Genomic DNA, 16,586 nt, shown 5'->3' on the forward strand with positions numbered 1-16,586 from the left:
TTATTAAAATCATGAACTTTGTAAATGGTAAACTTCAAACCTTAACCATTAATTAATTATCCCTTTACAAAACGAAGAGGTATTAAAGATTTATAAATGTTGTGCGTAATTTATAAATTACGCACCCCTAAATTTTTATTTGTTTTTGATATATTTATTTTTCCAAACAACCTATCTTTTTCACCTTCCAACCTCTTATTTCTAGAATAAGAATTGTTAAAGGTTTGTAGATTATGTTATATTAAGTTCATAAAAATAAATTGACGTTGAACCAAAGACGTTGTTTCATAGAAAATATAAGAAGAGCGAGGATCTTTTTTGAGGAGTTTATTATCCATTCAAGATGATGTCAGCTGTTGTTGGGTTATTTATGCTATAATAGTCTCTAAAAGAACCCTTTCTTCTTTTTCTTGGATTTTACAGAGTGTCTAGTATTATTCAGAACAGTTGACATTATCTTACGCGACATCAGCGCTCTCAAGCAACCTTTGATGTGAACCATCACAGTTTTACTAGCATGATTTTTAGCTAGAAAATATATATTATATAAATATCAAAGATAAGAGTAAACAAACTATTCATTCCTGAGTTACACACGTGGACCATTCAGATACCGACTTAGGAAGAGAGGTGAGTTGACGCATTATTTATTATATTTCCGTATGTTACCGTAGGGGATCTGTGTTCCTAAATATTCAACGACCAACATGTCCAAGACTCCTTTGACTCTTATTTTATTACTATTATGTGGCGTTCTTTCTGTCGTTCAATGCCAAAAAAATGAGGATTTAGTGTCCGAGTTTCACAAAGGATTCATGGCTAAAAGAGCAGCAATGTTGAGCATGGTCAAGGATTTAACGGTCATGGATGAGGATAAAAGAGACAAAACCTTAGACTCCCTCCTTAAAAGCATGTTTAAAGTCCTAAGCGAAGTGAAATCTCAGGTTCAAAGTGCTGGAATGTCCCTCAAGGATATTCCAGAGGATAAAAGGAGCAGAGAATACGTGGCCCTTCTATTAGAAAATACTTGTTTCTTCTCTGATATCCTTCTAAGATTCCCCGACTATGCTTCCCACAGACTCTCTGCAAACAATGACTACAATACACTCTATCGTTGGAGTCTCAGCTACATCAGCTATGGGGATTTCCCTCCTTCTCTCATTAATGAGCCCACTAAAAAGCTCATTCATCTTGCAACCCAAGAGCTGGGCGTAGGAGAAAGGGATCCGGACTATGTTAATCCTTATAAGAAGAAAGATAGACCCCCACTAAAGCGCTTTGAAGATCCACCTATTGCCCCGAAAAAGTCTAAAAAGAAAGTCAAAAGGGGACCGCGGTTAAATGTCGAACTCTAATTTAGGTGTTGTGATGGGATCATGACATCCAAAGAACAGTGCCTACCTTCTAACATTTGTTTTTGTGTACCAATTAATGTTTATTTATATATTTTTTTATGTCATTGATAAGTGTAAAGCTTTACCGTTTTCGGACATATATATTTTCGCCTGATTGCACAAATGTATATTCTGCGGGGGACAATAAAAAAATTGAATTAGTCAATAAATATTGTTCACCCTTGTTATTAGTAATTTAAGGGGTCTAGGATGTGCTAAATGTTAATTTATTGTTATATCAAAGATAATTTTCCTCCTTTTGTTTAAATACGATTACTTTAACTAAGGTTATATTCCGATCAAATAGGGGAAACTTCAAATCATTGATAATATTTTAGCAGAAAAAGTTTTTGTGCAGGGGGAAAATATTAACCCGAAAAGGGGACCTGTCTTAATGTATCCATCCATAGTTTTAATTTTGTTTTTCTCCTCTTTTTTTTGTATTAGCATGGTTAATTCGATTGTAAACAAGTCTAACAGGAGGTTCAAGGTAGCTCCTTCAAAAAGAACCAAGGGCTTGAAAAAAAATGATAAGGTGCCATTTCTCGTTCAACATCCCAAAAAAAGACGAGGAGTCGTCTACATCAACCATTTGCCTCATGGATTTTACGAAAATCAACTGTACGCATTTCTGAGTCAATTTGGAACGGTGACGAATCTCCGAGTCGGCAGAAGCTCAAAAACAGGGAATCCTAAGGGATATGCATTCGCGGAATTTTTGTATCCTGAGGTTGCGGATATTGTTGCTTCTACTATGAACAACTATCTCATGTTTAAAAAGATTTTGAAGTGCTCAGTGGTTTCCAAAAGCAGATTATCTCGAAGGATTTTTAAAAATAAGATCCATCCGAATAATCCACCTGCTCCCAAAATACGCGCAAAGAGTAAGCATGCCCTTAATAACGTGAATGTGTCTGATGAAGTTGTTGAGAAGAGGAAGTATAAGCAGTATGGTAAACTCATCAAGTTGCAAAAAATGCTTCAAGAGGCTGGTATAGAAACCACCATCAAAATCCCGAAGACGGTTCTTAAAGCTAAATCGGAAACTGAGACTGATAAGACAGAAACAGTTAAAAAACCTAAAGTCAAGACTCCAAGTCAAAGGCCTCTCATTTCTCTGGTTCTTGACGATAAAATCAAGTCTTTGAAGAGGAAAAGAATTAGTGATCAAACTAAGGGAAAACAGAACTCTGATTCTTCTCTAAGCAGCACCTCGGTAACGCCGAAACATAATAAACCAGTTGGGAGTAACACCCCTCAAAGTGGGTCAAACACACCTAAAAATCTGAAGAGACCTGCTCAGGCTTCCCCTGAAACTCCTTCGAACATGAACAAAAAGATTAAAAATGCTGTGGATGTAAAGCAAGGAACGACTCCCGGAAAGGGCGAGGCTCTAACGACTACATCTCAAACTCCATCTCATAGCAAGAATTCTATGGATCAAGCTGAGGCCTCTAGTAGTGGCAAAGTTATGCTTAAATCAGGATCAAAGAAAAGAAAACGTCAAAGTCTTTCGGGAGATTCTGTCCAAGTAGTTGAAGGTTCATCCAAGCAGGAGGATGCTAATCTTTCTTTCTCATCTGATAAGAAAGTCGCATCAAAATCACCAAAAGCTAAAAAGGCTCATAAAGCCATGGATACACCAGTGCCTCAGAAGATGAGCTCATCACCCACTCTCCAGGAGTCTAATCAATCATCATCTAGCTGTCCAACAACACCTGTATCGTCACAAGGGGGAAAGAAAAATCCCAGTACTCCCTCAACATCCAAAAAAAATAAGACACCCAATTCTAAAATCGCTTCACCCGGAGCACCCTTAACAACTATAAAGATTAAGACCCCAAATTCTAAAATCGCTTCACCCGGAACACCCTTAACAACCAAAAAGAATAAGAACCCAAATTCTAAAGTCGCTTCACCCGGAACACCCTTAACAACTAAAATGAATAAGACTCCAAATTCTAAAATCGCTTCACCCGGAACACCCTCAACATCTAAAAATAATAAGACCCCAAACTCTAAAATTACCACACCTTCTACCCCCTTAAGTGGAAAAAAGGTGAAAATGCCCAATGCCAAACTAGCTTCTCCAGCTACAACACCCATCGCGAAAAAAGTTAAGACTCCCAATTCTAAGAATAAATCACTAACACCTTCAGTTAAAATTGATTCACCGTCAACTTCTAAAAAGGCAAATACCCCAACGTCTAAAAGTAATTTGAATACGCCAAAGGCTAAAAAAGGAGGAACCACCCCTTCTTCTACTCCTGGATCTGCTAAGAAGACAAACGTTATGAATAAATCACAAATCACGCCTTCACTTATGACTCCTAAAGCAAAAGTTGATTCACCGTCAACTTCTAAAAAGTCCAACACTCCGACCTCTAAAAGTAATACACCAAAGCCTAATAAAAGAGGAACTCCTGGATCTATAAGGAAATAAACTCCTTAGGTGTTTTTTTTTACTTATCAAGATTAATACATTCGTTGATAATCGTATTTGTTTTTGAAATATACTAACTCAAAAATCCATTCTCCTGAAAAATATTTTATTAATTGAAGTATAATTTTGTCAATTTTAAGGTATTATAACCTCAGAGCGTTTTTATATGACGTCAGCATGGTTGATATTGGCCATATTGGGGGTTTTATGACATTAAAAAATTGTTGTTCATTAATATTAAGGAAAATAGTATTTTTTGAAAAATTATCAACGGGGGGAAAAAATGAGAAAAAAAAAAAAAAAAATAGGATTTCTTTCGGTCTTTTTAAATTTTTTCAAAAAATCTAAACAAAAAAAAAATACTGCAGATGCCCCTGAACAGTTTCCAGATTGACCTTTTTTAAGCAGTTTGGCTTTGAAAAATTTAAGATTTGACCGAAATTTGAAATAAATATGTATTCAATAGTTTTGTTTTATAAAACCATTTTTCATGAAATTTCATTGAATAGGTTCTATGGCCCATTAAAATATTTCAAGTGGCAATGCAGATCATTATATTAAAAGGTTAGACATCCTTGGACTAGATGTTAAAATGAGACTAATAAATATCAAACATATGTCCCTCTATTGCCCAGTTTTATTATATATCTGACTAAAAAATGTATTTAAAATATATTAATACATCAATACACAATCTTATTTTCGTAGTGTAGATAAAAATTAACTATTACAATGGAAAGAATTCGAAATTTTTCTACAATTATCTTACTTTTCTCGTCACGAATCGATCAAAAAGAAAAAGAAAGTACAATTATTGGCATTATTAGGGATTTTCAATACTTATTACTTAGATTTAATTCAAATATCAGTGTTTATCATTAGCATCAATTAGTATCAAATGCAGATATGCTCAGTCTTTTTTTAATTCTTAAAGCCAATTGATGAAGATTAATCTAGATTTATTGGAAATTTGTCCATTTTATGTAGTAAAAATATCAACTATGAGCCCCATGATGGCGTCACCTTCAATTATGATGCAATTTTTGACGCTGGTGAAAATACTTTATTGTTCATTGTTACCCATCCTGTTAAAACAAGATGAAATTGGCAATGACCTTACGCTATGAGGTCTTATTTATAGTGAAACATAATGACAATTTGCTTCCATGGGTACACTGGGCCAGTGGCCAAGGGTCCCACCTTTACAGAGTTCTCATAGTTATCGGGATTTATTTTTTCTGTCTTATCTAATAAAATTTCCTAAACTTTCAAAATTTATTTTATCTTATATAAAAATTAGGTTATCGTTTAAATTTTAACTCTTAAAATTTTTGAAAAAAGTTTTATCTCTTTTAAAAAACATATTTATCAAATTTATATTTAAAAAAACATTCTTTTAAAATGGTCAAAAAGTAGTATTCTATGCAGTTATTAAGTCTTTTTTTATTCATAAATTCATTGGATTGGATGGAGTTTTATCAAGGTTTATTGGAAGTTTGAATAATTTTGTAGTAAAATACCAAGTGTGAGCCCCAAAAATGGCGTTTCCTTCAATTATGATGCAATTTGTGACGTATTCATTGGTTAAAAACTCTGTTGTTTAGCCTCCAAAATGGGCGACATCAACAATGACGACGTCACGTGAAAACGCTTTATATAATATGAAATTAGTAATAATTATTTGTTCATTAAATCTTTGGATTTATCGCTTAAAAAATATATCTTATAATTAACTATCTATCGTAAAGAAAAATATTTATTATATTTTAAGTAATGTTAGTGTCCATTGCATAATATTTATATTATCCTCAATGTTGTGAGTTACGTCATAAAAACAGCTGTTTGTTTGAGTTGCAACTTCTTACATCAAAATTAAAATAAAATTATTGAAGAAAGACATTAATTAATAATTGTAGGTCCAGGATCTGCTATCAATCCTAATAAACCGTTTTAAATTTTATATCATGGCAAATCAATCTCGTGGTCTATTTGTGGCATTATTCAACAACTTTATAAATTCATTTAAGTTCCGCAAGACCGTTTTGAAGTCCGCTACTCAAATAAAAGGAGAAGATCCTTTTGGAAATAAATATTATGAGATCCCCGCTGATCCATCGTAAGTAATGTGTTTCTATTAATAATGAAAAGTAATCATAGTCAATCATTTTATTATTGAAGGCGAGGTAAGCGACGACCGGTTCGCTGGTATACTGCCTTAAATACACCGGAAAAATCAAGCATCTCCAGCACATTTACGGATGGGTTTGATAGTGAACTCCCTGCAGAATGGGAGTCTTGGCTCCGTAATCGACGGGACCATCCACCCTCTGCAGAAGAAGTTATTCGAAGTTTACAAATGGGAGAAATGAAGAAAATGAATGCTGCGAAATTGGAGGAACAAAGAATAGAGCAGCTTAAGGCAGAGGGTATTTACATTGGTGGCGAGGAACCTGTGCCTCAAGACCATGAAAAGCCATCCTACCCCAAAAGAAATGAATATGAGCTCATCCCAGGAGAGAGTGAGAAAGAGATTCATGATCGTTGGAAGGATTTTAAAAATCCATATTCTAAGACTGAATAAAATTGTTCTAATTTTACTCTCAAATTATATACATGCTTTTCATATGACGATATAGTTCATGAGTTGAATACATTTTAATATTTATTTCAGATCTGCCTTGAAAACTAGGTACATGATTACATTTATCTTATATATATTTCAATGTGTTATTGGGTTTTAGAAAGAACATCTCTCATCACGTGAATTGCAAAGTCTACATCTTCTTTGTTGATGCACATTGGTGGCTTGAATCTAAACACATTTCCAGCTAGACCACCACGTCCAACAATCACACTTCCATCCTTGAAACCATCCCATAATTGCATGATCTTATTTGGATTCAATGGTGTTTTACTCTTTTTATCTTCGACCATTTCCATTCCAATCATCAAACCCTTTCCTCTCACATCTCCTACAATCTACAGAAAAACCAATCGATTCATTCAAAATATAATAAAAAATGGAATATATTATATACTTCAAACTCTTCTCTCAATTTTTCAAGTTCCTTTATAAAATATGATCCAGTTTTATGGGAGTTCTCCTGACATCCATCTTCTTCAATAGCATCTAAAACAGCCATTCCAACAGTGGATGCCATTGGATTACCTCCAAAAGTATTGAAGTGTGTTGCCTATTAGATAATTAAGTAAGAAAATAAGCAATAAAGTGGAATTATTATTTTAATTACTTGACTCATAGATGCAGCAACTTCCTTTGTCGTTACAATGGCTGCCATGGGAAAACCATTACCTATTCCTTTAGCCATAGTGACTATATCTGGCGATACGCCATGCCCCTCAAAACCTATGAAATATTTAATAGATAAATTAATAAATTAAACCTCCTACATATTTGTACCCCAAAAGTGAGTCCCTGTTCGTCCAAATCCTGTTTGTACTTCATCAGCAACATATAATCCTCCCCATAATCTAATTTTCTCAACAGCTTTTTTTAAATAACCTTTGGGAAACTGAACAGCTCCTCCGACCCCTTGAATAGATTCTGCAAATAATGCTGCGACCTTTCCACCCTTGGGAAGAGAGTATTTGCCAATTTCGTCTAATTGTTCAATATATTTATCTGCTGCCATACAAGGTCCTTGCGGATCACAGGAACAATCTCGCTGTGTCTGAGAAGGAGAATCTCTACAATGGCTTCCACCCCAAATACCCTTGTAGGGATCAGGATTCATGGCATGATGAATACCAGAGCCGGTGTATAAGGGAAACTTCCATGGGGAATGTGCAGTTAGGCCCATTGTGTAAGGACTCATTCCTTCAAAAAACTTGATTGTTATCTCTTTGATAATAAGTGAAATATATCAATAACTTACCATGGTACGCATTACGATAAGAAATAATATCGTAGTTTTTCGTGTGTAATCGAGCCATATACATGGCAAGATCATTGGCTTCAGAGCCGCTATTTACAAAGTAAGCACAGCATAAATGCTCAGGGAGTGTTGAAGTCAGTCTTTCCACATATTCGTGTATCTTAGGATGATAGTAAATATTTGTCGTATGCCAAAGAGTAGATAGTTGCTCTTCAAGTGCCTTGTTCACTTTAGGATGGCAATGTCCAACTGACACAGTGACAATACCACCAAATAAGTCCAAATATCTTTTGCCTTCTGAATCCCATAGCCATTGCATTGATCCTTGCGTAATATAGAGTGGACTACTGAAGTTGGTTGTAAGCGCTGGATTTAATTTAGTTTTTCTTGTAGCATGGACAGACTCAAAACTTGGTCCAGAATGAGGTTTTGGAGTGACAGCATATGCTGGCAATTTTCTCAGTAGGCTATTAGTGAGCTATATGGATATTACATATTAAAGGGCAATTAATTATTTAGTATATTTGTGTAATCTACACAATGAACTCACTTTCATATTATTGGATATTCAAGTTCTCTTAAAGTATCCAAATAAGTTTCTTCATGTGTTGTGAAACAAAATGAAGAAACTGATGATTTTAAAAATTCAATAGATTCATGTCATTGAAAGAACAGAAAACAACATTTTTTACAAGGAGGGTCGGAGAGCAATAAGAAAACCAGTTCTTGGGTATCTTAGAAAATCAAATTCTTAAGTGTACAAAACACAATTTTAGACCATTTTGTTAACTTTTTTTCAAATTAATATTTATTTTAATTGCGTAATTTCGTTGGTTTTATGTCATATATAATATATATATATCCCCAATATTTAAAGCATAAATTAAGTTAGGTCATTTCTTTCTGGCCTGACTCACGGTTGTTTAGCCATGGATACATGTTTAACATACTACTAAGGTAGCATTGAACAGGTTTTCCACCTATAGTTTTTGTACAAATCAATTATGTGACAGCACAGTGAATTGTACACAACTTGTGCTCTATTTTAAGCCAGATTATACATTCTAATTTCTTTGTCTGATCACAAACTAGGATCACCCTTAAATCATTTCATAATGGTCTTTAATTTTACCTCCGCCCCTTCCCCCGTCATACATAATACATTTTGAATCTTATTTTTTTTAAGATCAAGAAGCTCAAATCCTCAAACATGTATTATATTTGACATGCACACTGTAGTGGATTTATTATACATAGGAGGTAGGTATCCATTGATGGAATAGTTCAATTAACTTATATGGAATGTACGTCAATTGTTGTCTACCTATTTCTTAAAAAATATATATTTTTTTTGAAAATCTGATGAGTATTTGTTACTGGCATTAGGTATTGATGGTGATTAATAGACTGATGATTTTCGAGGGATTTCTTTTGGCCAAAATGAGCAAAAAAAGTAAATTATTGTAAAATGAGCACCCAAAATATCAAAATTGAGCAATTTGTATTTAAAGAAAAATACAGTTTTATAAGAATAATTTAAATTAATTATTTTTCTTTTATATTTATGATAATTTATTTATGAATTTTGCTATATTATATCGACAAATCAAGATTTTTAGAAAGATTTACTTCTTGTTAATTTTTGCCTTCAAGCATCATGTGTAGTATTAAACATACTAAACGACATCCACGTTAGTAGCTGATGGAAATTTTGAAGTTGGCGAGATCTTCATGAGTCTTGTTAGACGGAGGCATCTCCTCATCAACACCACTGATATTACGTCCAACTTTTTGCATAAATGGAAGATCAGGATTTGGCAGTTTGGCGGAAAAGTATTTCTCATTTGTTGCAAGATTCAATGGAGATTATTCAAAAGTAAATTTTGCGCCAAATTTATTCTTCCCCTATTTGGCTCTGTTATCGGAACCTGGCTCCCTCACATATCCAATCCTCTTATCATAACCCTGATTTCATAATATACCTACATATTTTACCTCCAAAAAGTGAGCCTAATCAAGGTTAATAGAAATACAAGGTTAGACCATCATGCAATCGGGCTTACTAGAATTTTCAATTTGATGTATCGTACCGATTGCCAGGCAAAAGAAGTAGATTTTGACAAAACACGCCACCACTCATAGTCTATGACGTCACTAATACAAGAATTTTGCATTTAAAATACCAACTGCTGGGCAAGAAAAACAGATTTTGACAACACACGCAACCACTCATCTACTATAACGTCATAATAAAAGCGTAGTGGAAGTCAAACATCTGTTGAACACGCATTATGGTATAGTCTTGTATTTCTATTAACCTTAAGCCTAATGAAGGAAGGCATTGCCAGGTAGATTTTTCCTCGAGAAATATCATCAAAAGTTGTTGTGTAATCTAACTAGAACCCAAACTTTCTATATTCATTTCATACCAGTTTGGAAAAAGGAACCATTTTTATACAAAAAAAGGGCAAAATAAGCAGTTTTTCCAAAATAGGTCAAAGTGAGCAGTTTTTGATCAATTGAGCGATCAATCACAAATCCTAAGTAAATATATACTTTCTCTATGCGATTTAAAGAGGTTTCGTGACCATAAATAGATCTGACGATGGAATCACATTTCAATATTAGGATCAAATTATTCTATTACCCTTTACCGTCTGAATTAAAAAGAAAAATTCTAATTTCAATAGACTTTTATAAGCATCAGGATATAATATAAATAAAAAATCTCAAAAATATTTTTTAATAAGAAAAATATATTGGTCACATGATATATTTCTGTACTATGGCTTGGAATGTCTTAAATTCATGCTATACACGTGTTTATTTAAAAAGAGACTTTGAAGTACATCCAGTCGGAAATCGTTTTCACTTAGGCCATAAATTGTATCATTATTGAAGGAGAAGCCATCTTGGGGACTCTAAGTTGATAATTTTACTACATTAAACGGACAAATTTCCTATAATCATGAATAAATTTCATCAATTGACTTGAAGAATATAAAAAGACCCTATACCCGCATTGAATACTTGTTGATGTCAATCATAAGCACTGATATTTAAATTAAATCAAAGTAATAGGTACGTAAAAATCCTAATATTTGCTAGATTTTTACATTTTTTTTGAATAGATTATAGATGATAAAAGTATCAGAGAAAATCTTTAAAGATATTATTTTCTTTGTAATAGTTAATTTTTATCTACAATATGCCAATAAGATTGTATAACGGTATAATATCATACTATTAATATATTTTAGTGTCAGATATATAATAAAAACAGGCGATAGATGTAAAAATAAAATAAAATGTATGGCTAGCTATACGATATAATGTCATGTCGTTACCGATATTTTATAACGCAACCTTTCTTCTAACAAGAAACAGAAATAATATCTAAAATCATTTGGTAGTTATCCAAATAACTCAATCCTACCAACTACTATTTTAAAATTAATTACATGAATATAAATTTTATAATATTAAAATCTTACAAAGTATTTTATTCAATAATTTATTGTATAGCTACGTATTTTATTAAATACGTAGCTATATGTTTGTATTTTTGAATGATGTCCAAAATAATAATAAGATGGCCAATATATACTAGTTTTGGTGAAAAAGTAATTTGAGTATTTTCCGCCTCTTTTTTTAATTAAGTATATCTTGTTCATTATTGCTCGCATCGGATCATAATCATAGATGTGAGTGTATAAATGCTTTTTGATAGTATTGCGCTTGGCCTGTTCGGTCATGAATTACTTATCGTCAAGTATTGAAGTTTTATATTTTTCTATCTGAAAGGGAAAAACGCGTCGAAAGGGAATAAGACAATTTGTGATGTATACGGGGTCGATGCTATTTCGGTTCGTGTTGCACAACAGTGGTTCGAGCGATATTTTTTCCAGTTCAATTCTGCCCTCCACCATGAAAAACTCAACTGTTGGATGCGGGCGATCGAACAGAAGTGGCTAGCATTAGGAAATAGGAGACAACAGGACGTCATCAAGACAACACGTGGTAACACACATCTTTTATGACTCGCCAGAAGCTCCGGGAGCTTGTATGGGAAGATCTTATGCATCCACCCTACAATGCGTACCTAGTTCCAACTGACTACCACCTGTTCCTGTCTATGGCCCACGCGCTTGGTGTAGAAATTTGGTCTCAATAGAGGCCTGCGAAAATTGGTTGTCTAAGTTTTTTTTTTCTTTTTTTGTAGTTAGGGAGAAGGGCTTGTACGAGAAGGGTATTATGAAGTTGGATTCTCGTTGACAACAAGTTATCGAACAGAGCAGGCATACTTGGCTTAAATCGGATGATTTTAACACTTCTTATAAATCATTGAAATAAACCGAAAAATACAAAATCACTTTTTCCGAACCTATTATGTAGGTATGTGTATATACGATGAGGGATCAACGAAAATTGTATTCCTGTTCTTTTGGAAAAGGAACATACAAATTTACAAGTTATTACTTATCTTTTTTTATCAAAAAGAATAAATTATGAAATAGACATGACGAATGATAAAAATCCAGTGTGGAATAGGCATGTTAAAAAAAACCGAAAATGGTAACCCTGACAATTTGAAGAATGTTTTGGAGGAGATTAAGACTAATGCTCATGACGTTTCATTAGATCAGCCCTGACAAGGGAAGAAGGAGAAAAGGATATAAACAAGGACATTTAATAGAATTAGTCGGATGCCGATCCCCAAGTCTACTATGAGTCTAACAAGGACTTACAATTATAACTTCGCTGCTAATCCTCGGGGTTATGCTCCCTCTTTTTTATGAGAATGTTTCGTATTTTTAACTCTATACATACTCGTTGGATTTGAAAAAAACAAAAACCATTTATAGACAGTAGAAAGTTAGTTAAAAAATTACTAAGGAGTGGGAGAAAGGTAATGGGCCTGAATTGGATTTTCATCCGTTTCGCTTAGATCGCAATAAAGTTAATTCCCTTCCAAATAAAATGGAAAAAAAAAGAAGAAGAAAAATAACTTAAAATGGAAATAAAAGTTCCTCAAATCCAATCTTTAAATGTCAATTTAGATCAATCAATTTATATATGATAAAGAATAGAAAAAAGAAGAGGGGTAAAAGTATTATTATCTCTAACCATTTTTGATTGTGTCAAAAATAACAAAGGTCTATTGTATGTATTTTACAGGGTGTTTAGATCAAACTTTTGTCAATGCAATGCGTTTTTAGCAAAGTTCACTATTGGAAAATATGCCTTCGATACCGTCTTATACAGGGTTGATCTCATCCAGTGGTACACATTTTATTATTTTCAATCCAGAATGAGATTGGAGCACAATCAGAGAGGAGGACAGCAAGACATCTTATCTCTGAACAGAGGAAGCTGAGACAGTTGGAAAGAGCAAAAAGGATTCTAAATTTTTTCAAGGTGAATAAAAATTAACGCAAAGTTTTGCTCTTTTCTGATGATTTTTTTAAACTCTCAATGCCAGTGTAAATAAGCTGAACGGTCGTAGATCACAACCAAATACCCAGACAATGTCTCAGCTTCTACCCAATATCGTCCCTTTTACCAAAACATGCCTTATAATACCTCATATATGGTGGTTTTTCTTATTAAAACAGTCTGTAAATATTTGTGATTAAAAATTTGGTTGAAAGTTTGGGAAAACTCGTTTAAATTGGTGGTTTTTTAAAGCAGTGGTTCTTTTGATTCCATCGGTCATTAAGTAGGTTTAATAAAGATGCTTCAAATGGTAAAAAATCTATGGTCATAGTCACAAAAAGGTCAAAAATGTATAATTATTATTTTAAAGGACTTAAATATTTATTTGGAATAAATCAGAAAATAAAACATTTCATCCATAACTTTATAGCAGACTTTATGCAAATTTGTACATATGCATTGCTAGACAATGCATAAGGTCTGATCAATGCATGGGATAATAAATGTGTGTATTATAGTGTCATAATTTCATTTGACAGTTTTGTAATTAAAAAAAAAAAAGCCCACAATGTACAGGAAAATGATGATTGATTTATCCTGTAATCCAGAAAAAAATGGCGGTATGTAATTTCTAATATAAAAATATATCAATATTCAATTATCCTTCCCGATCTGCCTCCCAAGTTCCTGTGGTGAATTACCCACTTGTGGGGAATGACAGGGTTACCAAGGGGGGAATTACCGGTCGAACAAAAAACCACTTCTTCAAAAATTCACCAATTTCAACTACTTTTTCCAAATTTTCAACCAAATTTATAATCACAACAGACTGCTTTAATAAGTAAAACAACCATATATGAGGTATTACAAGTCATGTTTTACTAAAAGTGACAATCTATATTCGGCCTATATTCGAAAAACTACGGAAGCAGAAGAATCCCAAGGCGGTGACCCTGCACTACATCTTAATTCGAGAGGCACTCGCCTCAAGAACAATGAACATCTGCTCAAAGAAGAACTTGAGACGGCAATCAGGCTTGTGAATTTTGCCTAAGCTGTGCCATTTCAAAAGTGGAACCAAACATTGAGGCACTCCTCAAGGCAAAACAAATGCTAAAGCCTCATTAACTTGTAAAATTTAATTTTCTGTGAATAGCTATGGATTTTTTGTAATCAGCTCTAGTTTTTTGAATTTTTTTTTCCAAAATTTAAATTTTTCGAGAATAACTGTGGATTTTTGAATTTTTTTTTTCGAAAAAATTAAATATTTTAAGTTTAATTTTGATTTTTTTTCCAAAAAGAATCCCTCTTGATGTAAAAAATGCGTAATCAACCATGATTCAATTTGATTTTAAGTGGAGATTTGGCACTCTGCCTATTGGACATTTTAGTTATAAATATTATCATTATGAAAATTGATAACAATTTTCATGAAAAAAAAAAGTTCATTCATCACAAAGATTTTTTATGGGGGTTATACTACTATTTAAATTGCATTTAATGTGGAGGATAATACTCAATGTGGTTATAAGTATTTTCTAAAATAAGACCTTTTGCAACTTCTTTCAAATAGGATATTGTGTCAAAATGGTTTTATGTTAGGGGTTGCATTTTCTTTAGTGTTGCTGTCGTTGTATTGGAGTAAAAAGAAGGGGGAAAAACAAACAAATCTTTATTGAAATAGAAGTTTAAATTGGTTTTGTATATATGTATAAGTGATATCTATAAAAAAAAGTACTCTCACCGGGTGGAAACTAACAATTGATACACTCATACATTGTATGAGTTTGCCCGCAAGTCATACTTTCTCTTTCTATCTCAAAATTGGAAACAGCGACAGCGGATGGTTGAAATTCAATTATCGCAACTTTTTAATAATAAGGAAATAATTTCGCAAAGCGAATAATATATTATTGGATTAAGAGGAGAGGAATCTTGACTCAATCGATCGCAATTCCTCGAATAAGTTTCCACGTAGGATTAGAGAATCATTGGAGTTTGTACCATAAAAGTTCCTCTCCATGATAACTATTACGTTCATCGTGCCATTTTTCTTCTAGATACACTGGGGTTCCAGCTAACCTGGCTTAAGAACCACTGCTATACATTATTCCTTCTGTCCACATGTTGAGATGAAGGCATGTAGATAACGTTATAAAGTATGGAGTTATTAAAGGCATCTGTCGACTGAATATTGGATTGAAATAGATATGGACTACATCCGTAAGTCCTGTGTCTCTTTCCAAAAGAGGATTACTGCCATAGTAACAGCCGATGGTAACGGATATGAATAGATAAATAGCAGAGTGTAATGGAGATAGTCTTGTATAAAATATGTTATTATTTTAACATAACACATGGGTTAAAAAGTCCAGGACTTTACACATAGATGGCGCTATTTTTTATTATTAATTCACCTCATTTTAGTGTGTACCAACCTTTCAAATTTAGCGGTCAAAATTTCATAACAATCTTTTCTTAAGTTTGTGAGTTATTTTTTTATTTCCAAAACAATGGATCAAAACCAATTTTTTGTTTTAATTTTACAGTGCTGTTTGATGGGGGAAAATATTATTCAAGCTCAGCAATGGCTTGGAAAGTGTTATAAGGACTCCACTCCATAAAGAGGATAAATAAATAAGTGATAATGAAAACTTATTTTGAACAAAAAAAAACGTGTTTTCTTTGTTACGCTCATATCTTATATTACAAGGAATATATTCGACATTAAAGAATAAAATAGAAACTCTGTAAATTCTTAGTTCCCACCCAGTACGTCTCTCTTATTTCCTCATATGAATAAACAATACAATACCTATCTTATAACCATATATTTATATAAAAGTATATTAATGTATATCATTCAATTCATGAGAGGGTCTCATTTTATCATCTCCATATTTTTTTTTTCATTTCTGATAGAATGAAAAATTGAGTTAACTTTTTTTCTTCAAGAACTTTTAACTTGCATATATACGCCATATTGTTTTCATTACAATTTTGATCGAAATAATCTTATATATTCATGTATTGTAGGTGTTTATTAATAATACAGTGGTTCCCATTCCCTTTTAGCTCCAAAACCCATTTCCTAATTGTTTGGAAGCCAGTCATATCATGGCAAAAATGTAGGCAGAAAAAATGTAATGGGCGAAAATGTTATTGATAAAATTACCTAGAACCCTCAGATAGAGTTGCACTCATAAAGTATAAGTAAACATTTACTCCATCTGACCAAGGAATCTTCTTTAAAGTCAATTTACTTTAAGTATGTTTCCTTCCCTAGGAACGACTGGGGTGTGAACCAACGCACATTGAGTTGAAGGGAATAATGTTTCCCAAGGGCGTTGTCCATTGAGTAAAGAAGTTTGTCCCTTTTTCACTTTTTTATTTTGAGAAAAGGTTATGAGATACAAT

At 33.1% G+C, this 16,586-nt stretch overlaps 4 protein-coding genes and 1 long non-coding RNA gene across 6 annotated transcripts; 4 read left to right on the top strand and 1 right to left on the bottom strand.

The window, feature by feature from the left end:
* The first annotated feature begins 230 nt into the window (after positions 1-230).
* Positions 231-3,926, top strand: LOC121120422 (uncharacterized). Its single transcript, XM_040715289.2, has 2 exons — positions 231-630; positions 1,842-3,926. The coding sequence occupies exon 2, from the start codon at positions 1,843-1,845 to the stop codon at positions 3,835-3,837; it is 1,995 nt and encodes a 664-aa protein (XP_040571223.1). The 5' UTR covers positions 231-630; position 1,842; the 3' UTR covers positions 3,838-3,926.
* Positions 637-1,814, top strand: LOC121120424 (coiled-coil domain-containing protein 134). The gene has a single exon (XM_040715290.2). The coding sequence runs from the start codon at positions 708-710 to the stop codon at positions 1,353-1,355; it is 648 nt and encodes a 215-aa protein (XP_040571224.1). The 5' UTR covers positions 637-707; the 3' UTR covers positions 1,356-1,814.
* A 1,028-nt stretch (positions 3,927-4,954) lies between the features above and the next one.
* Positions 4,955-6,507, top strand: LOC121119660 (uncharacterized). Its single transcript, XM_040714395.2, has 2 exons — positions 4,955-5,953; positions 6,016-6,507. The coding sequence occupies exons 1-2, from the start codon at positions 5,802-5,804 to the stop codon at positions 6,416-6,418; spliced, it is 555 nt and encodes a 184-aa protein (XP_040570329.1). The 5' UTR covers positions 4,955-5,801; the 3' UTR covers positions 6,419-6,507.
* On the bottom strand, positions 6,482-8,423 carry LOC121119659 (alanine--glyoxylate aminotransferase 2, mitochondrial). The gene is made up of 6 exons (XM_040714394.2): positions 8,284-8,423; positions 7,734-8,211; positions 7,259-7,675; positions 7,089-7,204; positions 6,876-7,031; positions 6,482-6,816 (listed from the first exon to the last, which is right to left on the bottom strand). Exons 1-6 carry the CDS (start codon positions 8,287-8,289, stop codon positions 6,565-6,567), a joined length of 1,425 nt encoding a protein of 474 aa, XP_040570328.1. The 5' UTR covers positions 8,290-8,423; the 3' UTR covers positions 6,482-6,564.
* A 2,934-nt stretch (positions 8,424-11,357) lies between these two features.
* On the top strand, positions 11,358-14,342 carry LOC139905836 (uncharacterized). 2 transcript variants are annotated; one of them, XR_011780912.1, is made up of 4 exons: positions 11,358-12,124; positions 12,234-12,843; positions 12,912-13,151; positions 13,216-14,342. It is a non-coding gene; the product is annotated as an uncharacterized lncRNA (long non-coding RNA). The 2 variants fall into 2 exon arrangements; XR_011780911.1 differs by having other exon boundaries at positions 11,358-12,843.
* Positions 14,343-16,586: the final 2,244 nt, after the last annotated feature.

The sequence above is a fragment of the Lepeophtheirus salmonis genome, chromosome 6 (genome assembly GCF_016086655.4).
Source record: "Lepeophtheirus salmonis chromosome 6, UVic_Lsal_1.4, whole genome shotgun sequence".
NCBI classification, from domain to species: domain Eukaryota; kingdom Metazoa; phylum Arthropoda; class Copepoda; order Siphonostomatoida; family Caligidae; genus Lepeophtheirus; species Lepeophtheirus salmonis.

Excerpts from the sequence above, each read along its gene's own strand:
- LOC121120422 (XM_040715289.2), top strand. The coding sequence starts at position 1,843 with ATGGTTAATTCGATTGTAAACAAGTCTAACAGGAGGTTCAAGGTAGCT.
- LOC121119659 (XM_040714394.2), bottom strand. Across the intron at positions 7,205-7,258 it reads AACAGGGACTCACTTTTGGG|GTTTTGAGGGGCATGGCGTA; the intron begins GTACAAATATGT and ends AATATTTCATAG. Across the intron at positions 6,817-6,875 it reads AATTGAGAGAAGAGTTTGAA|ATTGTAGGAGATGTGAGAGG; the intron begins GTATATAATATA and ends GTTTTTCTGTAG.
- LOC121119660 (XM_040714395.2), top strand. The coding sequence starts at position 5,802 with ATGGCAAATCAATCTCGTGGTCTATTTGTGGCATTATTCAACAACTTT. Across the intron at positions 5,954-6,015 it reads GAGATCCCCGCTGATCCATC|GCGAGGTAAGCGACGACCGG; the intron begins GTAAGTAATGTG and ends TTATTATTGAAG.
- LOC121120424 (XM_040715290.2), top strand. The coding sequence starts at position 708 with ATGTCCAAGACTCCTTTGACTCTTATTTTATTACTATTATGTGGCGTT.